The following is a 16,612-nucleotide window of genomic DNA, read 5'->3' as shown; positions in this document are numbered from 1 at the left end:
GACCGGCCGCTGCCCTCTCGGACAGCCGCGGCGGAAGAGAAAGATGGCGGAGGCCTCGGCGGCCGGGGCGGGCGCAGGCGCCGCTGTTGCCGCGCACCGGTTTTTCTGCCACTTTTGCAAGGGCGAGGTCAGCCCCAAACTACCGGTAAGAGCCCCGTGCCCTCTGCGCTTAGGTATCCGCGTTGACTTTTCGCCCCGAAGTCCCCGAATGGGTCTTCAGGTTCTCGCACAGCTCTGATTTCTCTGACACCCGTCTCCCTGATATCCTCTGCTCACTTTTCTGGTCGCTGGCCCCAAATCCCGGGCGTCCCGGCCCTGATTCCGGAACTCCCGCCCAGCCCACTTCCCCCACTTCTGATGTTCCACCTGCCCCTCACTCCCTTACCGCCCTTTACCTATCCCCCTCCATCTTTTTGTCTTTCCTAGCAAGTTCTCTGACAACTCTCCCCTCAGTTTTCTTTCACTCTTTTTCACCATGTCTCCTTCCCACGTTGACCTCCCTTTCCCCCTCTCGATACTCTTTCTCTTCAATTGCTTCTCACCTTCCCCTGAGGCCTCTTCCACTTTTAACCAGATCCCCCTCCCCCATCCCCAAATAGCGGATTGCTGAAGATTGTCCCTGTCCGGTTGTCTCTAGGGAAGGAAAGAAGAAAGGAGAGAAAGAGAGGGTTGGAAGATAACTGTAGGGAGGTGAGGAGGATTTGCTCTTCCGTGATTTCTAGGGTTCTTGTGAAAGTGAAAACAAGTATACTAACGACTGTGCTCCCTGTTACTATTGAAGGAAATGGGTTTAGGAAGAAGGCAGGACATACTGGTGCAACTTGGTTGTTTTGGTTGTCCTGCTGCCAGTGTCTTTAACATTACCTCCCTTACCTGCCCTTCCTGGGTTCTGTCTCTTCACGTAATAAAAAGATCCAGGCCAGAATGCTGGGGACTGGATCCTTGCCATAAAATTGGTTTTTACCAGTTTCTGCCAGGTTGTCTGTTAGTCCCTGGAGAGGTGGTGCTACCGTTGTGAAGAATGTGCTTCTGCAGCAGGCTTTCTGGCTACAACACTCCAAACCCAGCTCTTTTGGGTTGGATTACAAGCTACTGCAGGGAAACCCAGAAGGGTGAATGTTCAGTCTACCCTTGGCCAACCGTCTTTAGAATTAGCTATAATTGTCCTTTTCCTTGGAAATAATCCAGGTTCAGCCTTAAGACAAGGTGGCTACGTAACAACTCACCTCTGTTATTTACTGTCTCAGATACAGTCCATGAGAAATCCTCCTGAAAGTGTCTGCAGTGGTGTCTTGCTCCTTAGAAACACAAATGGAGTCTAGAAATTCAGTGTCTCACGAGTATTTTAATAGCCTTTTTCACCCAAAAGTTCTGGGTTTTTTTAGGCTTTTATGGCATTTTCTTTCCTCTGTTTGCCCCACACCCTCCAGGGTCATAGTTTCATCTTTGTGCTGTTTTACTTTTGCTTGTGGAATCCACTCAGTGCGTATGCGCGATTTTTGCTATATTTCAGTGCTAGGAAGAGTAGGTGCCTTGATTTTTGTTTTTTGTTTTTTTGTTTTTTTTTGTTTTGCCAGAGGACACCAGAGCCTCCAGAACTCTCTAACCACAGAAAGGGAGTCTGGGAATTCAGCCAGTATGTGTGTGACCACTGACATGCTGAATGTGATGCCCTGTTGAACACTGCTGTCTTCTGATCTTTTGTGCTGTTCACTGTTTGTCTTTAAGAGTGAGAAAATGGTCTAACTCCCCACAACTTAATATATCTTCTCTTCTTAACATCTCAAGTTCCCACCTCGTGCTCTTGAAAAGGGATAGTTTGAAAGACTTGGTGGGTGTTTTTATAAGCCTTAGTTTGATGCCCAGAGGAGAAGTTCTTGAACTTTTTAGTCTCATTTATTATCTGTCATGCTTGATGTGTAAATTGAATACTTCCTGCATACATACAAAGTTCTCAGCTGAATGTCCTGGAGGCAGCACCAAGGAATATGTGGTTCCTGCCCTTCAGAACCTCAAAATTTTATTGGAAAGACAAGACAAACATGGAAAAAGTAACAACACAGGTGGATGAGGATGGATAGTATGTGGTTTAGAATTCAGTGAGAGGGGGATACAGTAGCATTCATTGGTGATGTGAAATCAGGGAAGTGACAGTTGAGATAGGATTTAAATTGGGTTTTGAAAGATAGGTAGAATTCAGATTGAGAATAGCACAGACTGTAGAAAAGAGTAAATTGAGTAAGAAGGAAGAAACATTTAATAAATCATTGTTGTCATGCATTTTTAGGAAAAGGTGCAGTGAAGTCAGGGTTATAGTTTGATTCACACATGAGACAAGTTTTATTTTGTTTCATGGCTGTTTCTAGATCCTTAAGCCTAAGCTGTCACCTTGAACATGTTGGTTTTTTTTTTTTTTAAAGACTTTATTTATTCATTTGGACACAGAGAGAGGTCACAAGTAGGCAGAGAGGCAGGCAGAGAGAGGAGGAAGCAGGCTCACTGCTGAGCAGAGAGCCCGATGCGGGGCTTGATCCCAGGACCCTGAGATCATGACCTGAGCTGAAGGCAGAGGCTTAACCCACTGAGCCACCCAGGTGCCCCGAACATGTTGGTTTTAAGAGTGATCAGATCAGATAAGTATCTGGCTCAGTTTAAATCGGACTCTGCTACTGAAAAACCAGCCCAACACTGGTAAGTCAGTAATATGATTTTCATATGTATAGGAAAAAAATGAAGAGTTTTATAAAAGTAATTTTATATTTGAACTTGAGATTTCCTTCACAGTAAGTACTCAGCATATAGTAGGTGTGCCTTGAACTGGATGAATGTGATGGGAAACCAAATGTCTTTTTGAGGGTAGCCGGACCCAGGTTATCTGGAATAAAGTTTGTCTTTGTGTTGATATAATTTGCATCTCAAAAGGATGCTTAGTCTCGTGCTAGTTGGATCACAAGAACAGTCAGTTATTCCTGAGTGCTATCCTCTCTGAATACCAGAGGTAGAGTATTGACTTTTACTCTCAGCTTTTAATGAGCTATATTGCCAAGTGGCTTTCTTTCTTTCTTTCTTTTTTAAAGATTTATTTATTTATTTATTTGACAGAGAGATCACAAGTAGTCAGAGAGGCAGACAGAGAGAGAGGGGGAAGCAGGCTCCCTGCCAAGCAGAGAGCCCAGGTGTGGGGCTCAATCCCAGGACCTGAGATCATGACCCGAGCCTAAGGCAGAGGCTCAACCCACTGAGCCACCCAGGTGCCCCTCCAGGTGACTTTCTTCACCCAGTCAATGGGAAGGACTGCTTGCTTCAGAGCCATCTCATCTCTTTGCCAGTTTAGGCCCCTGTAGAATCATAATGGTGTTCAGTGGGATTAAGTTGCAGGGTTTTGGAACTCTTATTTCTTCTCCCTTCCCCAGTTTCTAGGGTATAGCACTTCTTGATACATTCGCAAGTGTGTGCAGGTAATAGCAACAGCTTACCCAGTGGTTCAGCCCTGAAACTCTTCCCTTAACGTTTTGGGTTATTGTTTTTCTTGTCATTTCTACTACTCTGAAAGATTCTCAGGCCCAACTAACTTTAGTGTCTGTATTAAAAGAAATAATTTTGGTTATAATTTCTGAGGGGGAGTGGGATATGCCTAATGCTATGTAGGTTAAGTCACATTCAGTTGAATGAATTTGGTGAAATAACAAGTCTTACTGCTAATCCTGATCTATCCATTTTAACTTTGTGTGTTTTCACTTTGGATCCTCCCAGATAAGAGAACAAAAGATTCATTTAGAAAAAAGATACAAAGAAATGAAAAATCAAGATAATTTTAGAATGAAAATATATTCAGTGGTACTGTTATCATTAGATATCAAAAAAGAATCTCTGTTGGGGTGCCTGGGTGGCTCAGTTGGTTAAGCATCTGCCTTCGGCTCAGGTCATGATCCCAGGGTTCTGAGATCGAGCCCCACATCGGGCTCTCTTCTCCACGGGAAGCTTGCTTCTCCCTCTCCCACTCCCCCTGATTGTGTTCTCTCTCTTGCTGTGTCTTTCTCTGTCAAATAAATAAAAATCTTTAAAACAAAACAAACAAACAAAAAACACAGCAGAAGCTTCTACCTCACTTTACTGTCCTCTCTTGAAAGACAATGTGAAGCCAAGACTGATGGAGATACTATGCTATATTGAGGGATGACCGAGTAGTACCATAGAAGGCTGTGTCATGTAATGTAATTACAATGTCATTACATCCCTACGCTACACTGTCTCCCTTTTAAATCAAGGCCAGAGATTGCATCTGGTAGAGTGTTCATTAAATGGGTGAGATAAATCATATGCAGAGTAAACTATTTTTGGTATTGATGGACTAGGGTGATTCTTAAAGTGTTTTATGGAGATCAGAGTATCCAAATCCAGAGACCAGTCTAATTAAGGGCTGTCAAGGTATTACTCACCTCTGAGACTCTCCCTGAAGGAACTAAAAGGCTTCTCTTTCTCTCACACATCTCCTTATTATATCACCTTTGATCTAATAAAATGTTATCCTTATAATAAGTTGTTATCTACTTTGGTTCGTTACCAGGTGCTATACAAGTGACTATCATTGTGCTGTGCTTGTAATGACTTTACTACAGGAAAACTTTATTAAAGAAAAGATTTTATTAGAGAGAGAGAGAACGCACTTGTGAATGGGTGGAGGGGCAGAGGGAGAGGCAGAGTATCTCAGTGAAGAGTCTGAGGTAGGGCTGGATCTCTGAGATCATGAGTTGAGCCAAAACCAAGAGTCAGATGCTTAACGAGCTGAGCCACCCAGGTGCCCCAAATACAGGAAAACTTTCTAAGCACCCCATAGTAAGAGAAGCTAAAAAGTAAATTTCAGGGGCGCCTGGGTGGCTCAGTGGGTTAAGCCTCTGCCTTCGGCTCAGGTCGGGATCCCAAGGTGCTGGGATCGAGCCCGCATTGGCGCTCTGCTCAGCGGGGAGCCTGCTTCCTCCTCTCTCTCTCTGCCTCCTTGTGATCTCTCTCTCTGTCCAATAATAAATAAAATCTTTGAAAATAAAAGTAAATTTCACTTTTTTAATTAAAAAATTTTGTTTAAGTATATTTCTAAAGACTTTGTGATTCTTTTTTTTTTAAGGCTTTTTTTTATTTATTTTGACAGATAGAGATCACAAGTAGGCAGAGAGGCAGGCAGAGAGAGAGAGAGAGAGAGAGAGAGAGGAAGCAGGCTCCCTGCTGAGCAGAGAGCCCTATGTGGGGCTCCATCCCAGGATCCTGAGATCATGACCTGAGCCGAAGGCAGAGGCTTTAACCCACTGAGCCACCCAGGTGCCCCAGACTTTGTGATTCTTAAAACTCTAAGCTCACTGACCTTGCTTTTTAGGTTGCATTATTTGTTGAAAGGTCACAGAGCAGTATCCAAGTAATATTAGTAATGTTATTGAACTTGGGGTAGGAATTTAGTGTTTTGAGCTGGGCTAGAGAGGTTTGAATTAATAAGATATCTTATATTTTCCTGTTGGTGGTTCACCAGCTAAAAAGTCTGCTTGATTTTCTAACATCTATCTGGTACTGTGCTTGAACGATGTGATGAGTTATATTTAAAAGTAGTGGCTTTAGTGTTGTGAGATCTTTATCAAACTGGTTCCAGTGGTACAAAATATAGGTACTACTATGTGAAGTTTGAATATACAGTGTTAGTAAATATATTCCCTGCCAGGATCTAGAAACAAGAAATATGTATTCTTCTAAGTAGAAGGCTAGTTCTGGCCTTGAAATTCTGATATGTAGACATGTAGGTACTGGGGAAATCTGTGGGATTTTTTTTTTTTTTTTTTTTTTTTTTTTTAGTATGAGGAAGAACAAAAATCTTAAACTCACTGCAGATAAAATCCCTTGTACTTTTTGGGAAGTACCAGTTGAATGCTAACACTTCATGTTTCTTTATGTTTACTTGGCTTTTTATGACCTTTAGGTACATTCAGGGAGGAAATGCTAAGGTCTTTCAGACATCTATCTTATTAGAAAAGGAAAGAAGATGTGGATTCCTTCTAATTCTCTATAGTCAAATTAGAAGGGGTCTAAGAATAAGCCTGTGAATGCTGACTTTTTTTCCCATCTTTTCACAGCCTAATAATGAACAAGAAAGGAGATAGCTTAAAACAGTGGTTCTCAACTGGAAGCAGTGTTCTCCTCAGGAGAACCTTTGGTAATGTCTGTAGTCATTTTTGGTTGTCAGGATTGCAGGGCGTGGGAGGGAGAATTGTTCCTGTCGTCTTGTGGATAGAGGCCACGGATGCTGTTAACATGCTACATAATGCACAGGACAAACCCCCACAAGAAAGAATTATTGGGCCCCAAATCATAAGAGACTTGAGGTTGAAGAATCCTGGTGTAGAAGGATAAAGAGATTGTTCTCTTGTATCTGTGGTGTGTAAGGTTTTGTTCTGATGTGGCTTTGATTTCTAATTTTGGGATACTGATGAGAATTTTCAGTACGATAATTGAGACCATATAATTTTAGCCAAAACCCTGATGGGAGGGATTATTTAGAACAGTAGTTAGTGGCTGCTATTCTATTATAGCTGTATCTGTTAGGGTCATTTTCTCTCCTTGTGGTTACTGAGACCAGAGGAATTGGATCACTCCTCTCAGGTTACACACTGTAGGGCAACTTCTAAAAGAAAAGTATCCACATTTTTTTGTCAGTTGGGAATTAATTGAGGTAGGAGCATCACTTGTAACTCAGGAAGACATCTGGAAATTCCAGTTTGAAAACAAATCAAAAAGCAGACAGTAAGCTAACTTTTAGTTTCTTTGTAGTTCATCTTAGCATTAATCAGGTTTTACTTTTTCTCTTTCTCTTACAGCTCTCTTAGAAGTTTCATGAACTCAGGAGATTTTGTGTTTAAACTTTTAGTTTCTTTTCGCTCTCTCTTTTTTTTTTTTAAAGATTGTATTTATTTATTTGACTGGGATCACAAGTAGACAGAGAGGCAGGCGGTGGAGGGGGGCGGGGGGTCGGGGGGAGCAGCATGCTCCCCACTGAGCAGAGAGCACGGTGAGGGGCTCAATCCCAGGACCCTGAGATCATGAACTGAGTCGAAGGCAGAGGCTTAACCCACTGAGCCACCTTGGTGCCCCAAACTTTTAGTTACTTTAAACTCTTGGCTCAGAGGGTGAATTGAATGATCAGTCCTTATTCTGATACTGGTCATTAGAGCTGAGTCACCTGACCCTCTCTGTTTACCTTAGTATATACTATTGTAAAATAATATTGAGGTGTTACTGGAAGCCTGAATGAGCATTCAGAGAAATGGAGCTATGTAGTCTTGGATTGAAAGGTATTATAGGAACAAGCAAATACTTTCCTTGGTCGGGAAATAGGGTCTTTGCCATAGTAGAAACATTTTAGGTAGTTTTTCTTCCAGAAGTTTAGGTTAGATTCTGAAAGATTTTTTCTTTAATTCTTCTTTTAAGTTCAAACGTTAGCAAGTCGAAATTCCTTAGAAGTGTCAAGGTGAATGTGTATCAAACAGGAGTAAGTTGGTTCTCATGATTTTTAGCTGAGCATTTCTTATATGTTAAATTGCTTGTCTGGCCTCTTTTCCCAAATAGGCCATTTAGTTTTGTTTTCCTTGAAAATCTGTTTTAAGGTAGGTAATCTCTCTCCTTGACAGTTTCAGCAAGTGTCACAGAGAAGTTCTTATAGACAAGGTATTCTTTGTTTACCTCTTTGTCATTGTCTTTGATATTGTTTAGATTTGAACAGACTTTATTTTATTTTATTTTATTTATTTATTTATTTTTTTTAGATTTTATTTATTTATTTGACAGAGAGAAATCACAAGTAGATGGAGAGGCAGGCAGAGAGAGAGAGAGAGAGGGAAGCAGGCTCCCCGCTGAGCAGAGAGCTCGATGCGGGCCTCGATCCCAGGACCCTGAGATCATGACCCGAGCCGAAGGCAGCGGCTCAACCCACTGAGCCACCCAGGCGCCCTTGAACAGACTTTAAATCCAGAGAACTATCTTCCAGTAGAGGTTTCATTATGGTTACTTTTTTCCATGCTTAGAATATATATTGTCAAAATAAAGAGAAAAGTCCCATAGTTACATGCCCTTTAATGCCTTTTTCTGGATTAACTGAGACCTGCAGGTATCCTACAGTGATGCTGATCTTCTGGCCTTGTGGTTCTCAGACCTATTAGACCCAGTGCCCTCATTTTATAATAAATATTTTGAAATGCTCCTTTTAATGAAATTCACATAGCACAACTTTCCTACACATACAGTTTAAAAAAAAAAATTAGCTGTAAGATAAAGAATAAATAAAAAGAAAATTATTCATGACAAAATGTTACACATTTCAGTCTGTAAATACTCAGTTGTCCATAACAGGAAGATATATATAATGTGGTAGGTACTGGCACCAAACATTTACATAACAACTACCTGAGTAGATGTTATAAGGGTATTTGCAACTTTCATGCCATGAAAAGTAAACCATCAGAACAGTGAACAATTCTTAGAAAAGGTACAAATAAAGTATAATTTTCCCTTTTTTTACTCTGAGTTGTTTTTTTGGACATTTAGTGCAGACTAAAATTATGCAGAAAGACTTGGTGTTTATCTATAAAATGAAGGTAGGACTGAGGCTTTGAAAAAGGTGTTTTTTAAATCTACTTAACTATCCGTATGAAGTTTGAGAATAGAAACATTTATTTGTGCTGCAGTTTTCTGTGTGTTCCTCCCTCTGTCCATTAAATGGACAATAAATTTTTAAATTGCTGTGACAGCTAGAACACTTCAAGAGATATCCAGAATGTCCCCTAGATGATTGTATTTTCCTCATTAAGAATACCTTCTATAAAAATATATGTTTATAAAAAATAAAAAATTAAAAAAAAAAGAATACCTTCTAGTCATACAGGAAAATATTTTCCCCTTTTATGTTTACTCTTCTTTTCTCTTACTTATTATTTCCTATGTTAGTGCAGTAAGTAAAGCACATGTTGCCAAGATTCAGAGTTTGTCCTTTAGATTTGGTTTATTTTTCTTTTAGACAGTTCCTCCTGTATACCTTTAAATTTCTTACTTCCTTACCACTCTTATTATTGCCATTTCCATATTCATCAGTGGTTAGAATGGTGCTTGGTGTGTAGTATTCATTCAATAAGCATTTGTTGAATGAAGGAATTGTAATTGGGGGCCTTTTCTTCATACCACTTTCTGGTTTTATACATGTTGAAAATCATAGGGGTACTAGTGTTCATACAACACACTAAAATAAAGCACAGACCTGTAGACCACTGAATAAAAGTTTGGCTCAAAGCAGGGGTCTAATGAACCACTTATCATTAGGTGGGGGCTACACAGAGTTGAGCCTCTTGTTTTTTGAAGGTAGATTTGTTTGTGTATCTGACAGTTTATAAGTAGAAGAACTTCCCAGTTACCTGTCCTCCATATGAGCAGCTGATTGGCTTTTAAAATTTATGATTTATTTATTTGAGACAAAGAGTGCACACACTTACACACGCGAGCATGAGCAGGGGGAGAGGCAGAGAGACAAGCAGACTCCCTGCTGAGCGAGCAGTACCCTGGAATCATGACCTGAACTGAAGGCAGAAAGACTGAACCACCCAGACGCCCTATTTTTGAATCTTTCAAGGACTTTAGTTTTCCTTGTTTGTAAAATGAGGTAGTTGTGTTTATTCCTCTCTGTTGGTTAGTGATTTGAGCTTTTGTGTATTTTTGGATTTTGTATGAAGGAATTTTGTTCTGTAGTTTTCCACATAGATCATGTGATACCCACTGAATTCTCCACCCCCTGACTCCCCCACTGAATTATTCTTACTGGGATATAGATTTTACTTCTGAAATGATTCTCCTTTGTAAGTTACAAAGTATATTATCTTGTTTGATGATAATGAACAATCTTGAAAATGTTAGGATTGAGGACATCATAATATAAAGCAATGCTGAGATTTTCCTTTGTTAAATGAAAAAAAAAACAGTATACTCTTATTGCTGGTAATGTTGATTGAATAAAGTAAAACCTCAAGTTTTGAAGACTTGGGATTCTTTGACAGGTAAATTTGGCCTGGGATAATTTCTTTTTCAGGTCTTTTCTTATAAAATCTTTGTTTCTTTTATTTTTTAAAGTTCTTCAGTTAATTCATTATTCTCTTACTTTGTAAAGCTCAATGACTGCTTTTGTCAGCCAGTTTGTATGTGATCTCTACTGACCTGAGAGTTCCTGAAAGTGAACTAGATCATATTTGTAAAGTTCTCTTACCTCACTGATGGAATGTCTATACTATTTTATTTAGATAAAGAGGTATCCATCAGAGGTTCAGAGATTGCTCTTGTGGGCACATGGTAGAAAGGAGGATGGTGCTAAATTATTTTATTTAAAAGGGTTTTACTTAATGTAATGTAATCTAAAGGCCTTTATTCCTTTTGGATTTTAAACTGATACTTTTTTTTTTTTTAAGATTTTATTTATTTATTTGTCAGAGAGAGAGCAAGAGAGCCAGAGAGAGTGTGTGCAAGCAGGGGGAGTGGCAGACAGAGGGAGAAGTAGGCTCCCTGCAGAGCAGGGAGCCTGAGGCAGGACCTGGGATCATGACCTGAGCCTCGGTAGGTAATAGGTAATTAATCGACTGAGGCACCCAGGTGTTCCTAAACTGATACTTTAAAAAATGAAATGATGGTGATAGTAGCTGATGATTTTTTTTAAAAATGTTTTTACTTGGCAAAATAGAGTTGACAGTCTTGTGTGTGTCCTTAATTTCTAAATTTTAAAATTGAACTGCTTTGGGGTGCCTGGCTTCTTTCAGTCGATAAAGCATGTGACTCTTGATCTTGGGTCATGAGTTTGAGCCCCATGTTGGGCGTAGAGATTATGTAAATAAATAAAAGCTTTAAAATTGAACTGCTTTATGGAATCTAAAAATCTGGAGATCAGGCTAAATCAGTATTTCTCAAAAATTTGTGTCAGGAGACTTAACTATGAATTCAGAATCATGGTAGAATGCGTCATACTAAATCTTGTCTCCATTCTTCCATTTCCCCTTTGACCATACAGAATGGTATATTAATGGTTCTGAAAAATCATTCAGTAAAGCAACATACTTTTTTTTTTTCCAAAGATTTTATTTATTTGACAGAGAGAGACACAGCTATAGAGGGAACACAATCAAAGGGAGTGGGAGAGGGAGAAGGAGGCTTCCCGCTGAGCAGAGCCTGATGTGGGGCTTGATCCCAGTACCCTGGGATCATGGCCTGAGCTGAAGGCAGATGCCCAATGACGGAGCCACCCAGGTGCCCATCAACATACTTAATAATATTGTTTAATTCAACCTTTTCCAGATTTGTTTTTTCTTTTTCTTAACAGACCACTGATTTAATATCCTGTGAAACATGGTTTAAGAAATGCTCTACAAAATTGCTTACAGGAGTTTATTAGAATCTACAGTTAATTGAAAACTTTATGTTCCAGGTCCTAGTTCATTAATGAAGGGTGACTTGCTAAATATCACACAGTTCGTTTGTTTCTCTGTGCTTCCAGTCCAGTTTTGATTAAAGTTCACATTCACTACTTTTAACTGCTTAGGCTCTTCTGAAACATTGCTCAGTTCTTCTTTCAAGGCGAAGTACCTGATATGAGGATATTCAGAAAAGTTTGTTTTATTTCCATAAGTGTGATTTCATTAAAACATATATTTTGTACCTGATTTCAGTGACTTCTAGTCCCAAGTTATTTTTCTTTCCCTACCAAGAATGCTTTCTTTTCCCTCAGTGTTTGGAATGGAGAGCTTCAAATATGTTTTCTGGAAGAATGAATGTTGTCAGTTTATGTAAGAAGATTCTGTCAGCCTAAGCTGAATGCAAGAAGATAAAAATTTTCCTCCAAACCAGTGGGATGCATCAGAGCTGAAGGCAAACTTTTTGGATCATTTACCATTTTATATCTTTGCCACTGGGTTTTTGTTCTTCCTGCTGCCTTCAGTGGCAGCAAGCACAGAACATTATAACTAAATCTGTTCTGGCTATATTGTGTTGTATGAAATTAACTTTTTCTCTGGTAATTTTTGTAGTTTAGTCTGTTTTTTTCTTAGAAAATTTGGCTTCTTGTTCATCTGATCAAGCTTGTATCAAGTAAAGTTTTGTCCTGTGTGACCTGATTTTCTGCCTTGTTACACAATGTGCTGAAGAAGGCTGATTGATTATACACTCCTGTTTGGAGTCCCTGATATTGTTGGTGTTCAGTCATGGCCTGGAATGGAGAGACAAAATTATGAAGGTTGTATATGTTACTATTCTTAGGGAATGAGACCATAAATGAAAGCAGTTTTGTTGGCCTGGAACTGAATCACAGCTCTTCAAACAGTATTTAAATTGTATAGGTATCCTTGTATAACACTAAAACTAACTGTAGCCTGATGTTTTGGTTTTTTTTTTTCCTTTTCTTTTTTCTTTTTTTTTTCTTGTGAACTGGTTTTCTTTCTGGTTAATAGTCAAGGGAACAATCACTTAAGAATTTTTGGAGTTCAAAATGCTTAAACTGAAAACTTTCATCTTCTTTTTGAATGAGTAGTTGGCCACATGAAAGAGTAAGACTTTCTTGTTTTTCTGAAGGAGAGTTGGGGGAGATAGCATTTGTGCTCTAGTTTTACAGATGGAGAAACAGGTCTTCACAAAGACCACTAAGGTAATGCTGGAACTAGAGACAGAACTCGAGTTCTTTTGTCTTTGTTTTGGGGTATACTTGATGCTTTTGAAAAGGGAGGAAGTGTACCTTGGTTTGAAAAGAAATAATCAGGGGATTTATGGAAAAGGTCTCTAGAAAAAAGCAGTATCTTTGATCTACACCTGTGAGCTGGCGGGAAATTCAGGGTGTGGTGAGTTCTGGTGTAAGAGCTGTGATGTGTTTCAAACAGTGTGTGTTCCTGGGGCACCTGGGTGGCTCAGTGGGTTAAGCCACTGCCTTCGGCTCAGGTCATGATCTCAGGGTCCTGGGATCGAATCCCGGGTCGGGCTCTCTGCACAGCAGGGAGCCTGCTTCCCTCTCTCTCTCTGCCTGCCTCTCTGCCTACTTTTGATCTCTCTCTGTCAAATAAATAAATAAAATATTAAAAAAAAAAAAAAAAACAGTGTGTGTTCCTAATCCTTCCAGTTAGGAATTTCTGAACAGTTCTGCCCGATGATACTCAAAGAGACTATGAACAAGAGGATATGAATAAATATTGTGATCTTAGTTTTTGACTGTCAGACAAGACAGAAAATAGGCTTCTGTGTTTTTTTTTTTTAATTTAAATTCAGTTAATTAACATATAACATATAATTAGTTTCAGAAGTAGAGTTCAGTGATTCATCAGTCTTATATAATACCCAGTACTTATTACATCACGTGCCCTTTTTTTTTTTTTTTTTAATTTTTTTTTTTAAAGATTTTATTTATTTATTTGTAAGAGAGAGAGAGAGTGAGAGTGAGCACAGGCAGGCAGAGAGGCAGGCAGAGGCAGAGGGAGAAGCAGGCTCCCTGCGGAGCAAGGAGCCCGATGTGGGACTCGATCCCAGGACGCTGGGATTATGACCTGAGCCGAAGGCAGCCGCTTAACCCACTGAGCCACCCAGGCGTCCCAATCACGTGCCCTTCTTAATGCCCATCACCCAGTTACCCCATCCCTCCACGCACCTCCCCTCCAGCAACCCTCAATTTGTGTCCTTTGTTTAAGAGTCTGTAATGGTTTGTCACCTCTGATTTTTTTTTTAAGATTTATTTATTTATTTGACAGAGATCACAGTTAGGCAGAGAGGCAGGCAGACAGAGTGAGTGAGAGAGAGGAGGAAGCAGGCTCCCTGCTGAGCAGAGAGCCCGATATGGGGCTCCATCCCAGGACTCTGGGATCATGACCTGAGCTGAAGGCAGAGGCTTTAACCCACTGAGCCACCTAGGCGCCCCGTCACCTCTGATTTTGTCTCGTTTTATTTTTCCCTCCCTTCTCCTATGATCCTCTGTTTTGTTTCTTAAATTCCACATATAAGGGGCTCAGTGGGTTGGGCTCTGCCTTTGGTTCTGGTCATGATCTCAAGGGTCCTGGGATCGAGACCCAAGTTGGGCCCTCTGCTTGGCGGGGAGCCTGCTTTCCACTCTCTCTCTGTCTGCCTCTCTGCCTACTTGTGATCTTTCTCTCTGTCAGGTAAATAGATAAAATCTTAAAAAAATATTCCACATATGAGTGAAATCATATAATTGTCTCTCTCTAATTGACTTATTTCAATAGCATAATACTCTCTACTTCCATCTACATCATTGAGAAATGGCAAGATTTCACTTTTTTTTGGTGGCTGAGTAGTATGTCATTGTATAAATACACCACATCTTTATTCTTCTGTCTATGGACATCTGGGCTCTTTCCATAGTTGGCTATTGTGGACATTGCTGCTATAAACATTGGGGTAAAGGTGCCCCTTCGGATCACTGCATTTGTATCTTTGGGTAAATAAGCTTCTGTTTTAGATTTAAAAAACTACTTAGATGCTGATAGTGAACATTAAGAAAAGCAAAGCTGTGGGAATTAGGAAATAATTTCTAGTCTATTTCATGTTCTGAGTAAATATTGATACAAATTTGCATAAAGTTCAAGAGTATGCACAATTCAGAGTGGAACTCAATATAAATAAGTCTTGGCTTGTAGCTCATTGTCCTTCTAAAACCTCACATGTTTTGATAATTAATCTTGAAGTATAAGAAGGAAAAGAAAATAATGCATTAAAACTACTGTTTCCCTTTCTCTTCAGTATTACAAGTGTACTCTTGTGCTGTTCATCAAAGTGGGTAAGAATCAGGGCTAGGCTATACTTAAGGAGTTGTTCCTGATTCAGATGATTAATGGTGAAAAATATTTCTGGTTATGGGTATTTTTAGATGGAATAGGCAGTGGAACATTTGAAGCAGTTCATTCAAGTGTTCTTGCCACTGGTATCTTCACTAGAGTTTTATACAATAAACTTTTAGACCCTAGGGGAAGCAGCTTAGTAGGGTACAAACAACAAGGTTCCAATTTCCAATGATTCTGGGTAATTAACCTAGATTTGTTATACTTCTCTTCTACAGATTAAATGATACAAATGACCTAATGAATTTTTTTGATAAGACTTTGTGACTGTGTAGACTGTATGTTGGCAGTATTTTGGTTGAGGGGGGGGTAGTTAGGGTGGTGATTTGATGTGTTAATGTTGAAGCAGAGAAGAGAGATTTCCATAGTGCCAGACATATGTAGGTGCTTATCATTATCCTCCTTGGGAGGGCTTGCCCCTCCTCCTCTCTTCTAACACAAGCACCTTATGCTTAAAATTCAAAACTTTGTATCTGAATATCTGTGTGTGTGTGTGTGTGTGTGTGTGTCTATATATGTATATATGTCAGGATGAATGATTCTAAAGCCAGGATTTGGATGTGGGAGGAGTATAGAGGCAAAGAAAGACTATGTTTGCTTCCTGTTTGACAGCACCCCCCCCCCACTTTTTCTTAGAAAGATTATTTATTTATTTATTTATTTGACACAGAGAGAGAGAGAGAGGGAGAGCGCGCGTGTGCGCGCGAGCGCACAAAGCAGGGGGAGTGGCAGGTAGAGGGAAAAGCAGGCTCCTGCTGAGCAAGGATCCCAGGGCAGGACTGGATCCCAAGAGCCTGGGATCATGACCTGAGCAGAAGGCAGATGCTTAACCAACTGAGCCACCCAGGCATCCCCTGTTTGATCCTTTTACAAATTTACCTTAATTCATGGACATTCCCCAGTTAAGGTTAAGATCACTCCTGGAAAAAAATTACGAAAATTAAAATGTAAAGTAGCCATCTTTAGAAGTGACTTGAGATAAGTACTTAAAATCCAGTCGGGTTGTAATATCAGTATAGGGTAAAACTAAACTGTGTTTGTAACTAAGAAAACATAGCTAAGTAATTTTATTATATTTTGTCAGGAGAAGCAGTATGTCTCTTAGAAGAAGGTGTGGGAATTGTTGGTGAACAGGAAGAGTAGAAAAAAAAAGTCAGAGGCAAACATCATCCTCTTCTGGTACTGCCAATGGGAAGAGGAAACCCAGGTCCTTGATTTTTGAGGATCTGGTTTGTATTCATGGTGGGGATGGGTATCTTAGGCTGTTGTAAAGTAATTAAATTGGCATTTTGGGCTTTATATACATGGCCTCTGAATTTGGTTTTTATGTGAATCTTTTTCTTTCTTTTTTTAAAGATTTTATTTGTTTATTTGACAGACAGATCACAAGTAGGCAGAGAGGCAGGCAGAGGCGGGGGTGGGGAGTGGGGGTTGGGGGGGTGGGGGTGGGGAAGCAGGCTTCCCACTGAGCAGAGAGCCCCTTGTGGGGTCTATCCCAGGACCGTGATGTCATGAGCCGAAGGCAGAGACTTAACCCATTGAACCACCCAGGCACCCCTATATGAGTCTTTTTTTTTTTTTTTTTTTTTTTTTTTTTTAGGACAGATCTTCTCTTGGTCTGCTAACTTAGATTTCTGAGTCTGTAAGATTGAAGGTTTCAGACCTTGGATTGTGTGTTTATCATGATAATGCTCCTTTATGAGAGAGGGAGGGGGCTGAATGGC

General features: G+C 40.0%; 1 protein-coding gene and 1 long non-coding RNA gene across 3 annotated transcripts in view; one reads left to right on the top strand and one right to left on the bottom strand.

The window, feature by feature from the left end:
- The first annotated feature begins 12 nt into the window (after positions 1-12).
- RNF115 (ring finger protein 115) overlaps positions 13-16,612 on the top strand; it is a 66,048-nt gene continuing 49,448 nt past the window's right edge. For both annotated transcript variants that reach the window (XR_014299287.1, XM_082685141.1), the window contains exon 1: positions 13-145. Coding sequence is in view for 1 of the 2 variants with exons in the window: in XM_082685141.1 (XP_082541267.1) it covers positions 44-145 (102 nt within the window). In the remaining variant the exon portion in view is untranslated. The remainder of the gene's footprint in view (positions 146-16,612) is intronic.
- On the bottom strand, positions 6,922-13,336 carry LOC309841748. The gene is made up of 3 exons (XR_014299291.1): positions 8,900-13,336; positions 7,995-8,845; positions 6,922-7,757 (listed from the first exon to the last, which is right to left on the bottom strand). It is a non-coding gene; the product is annotated as an uncharacterized lncRNA (long non-coding RNA).

The sequence above is a fragment of the Mustela nivalis genome (assembly GCF_964662115.1).
Source record: "Mustela nivalis genome assembly, chromosome: 10".
NCBI lineage: Eukaryota > Metazoa > Chordata > Mammalia > Carnivora > Mustelidae > Mustela > Mustela nivalis.
This window is presented reverse-complemented; position numbering and strand designations above follow the sequence as displayed.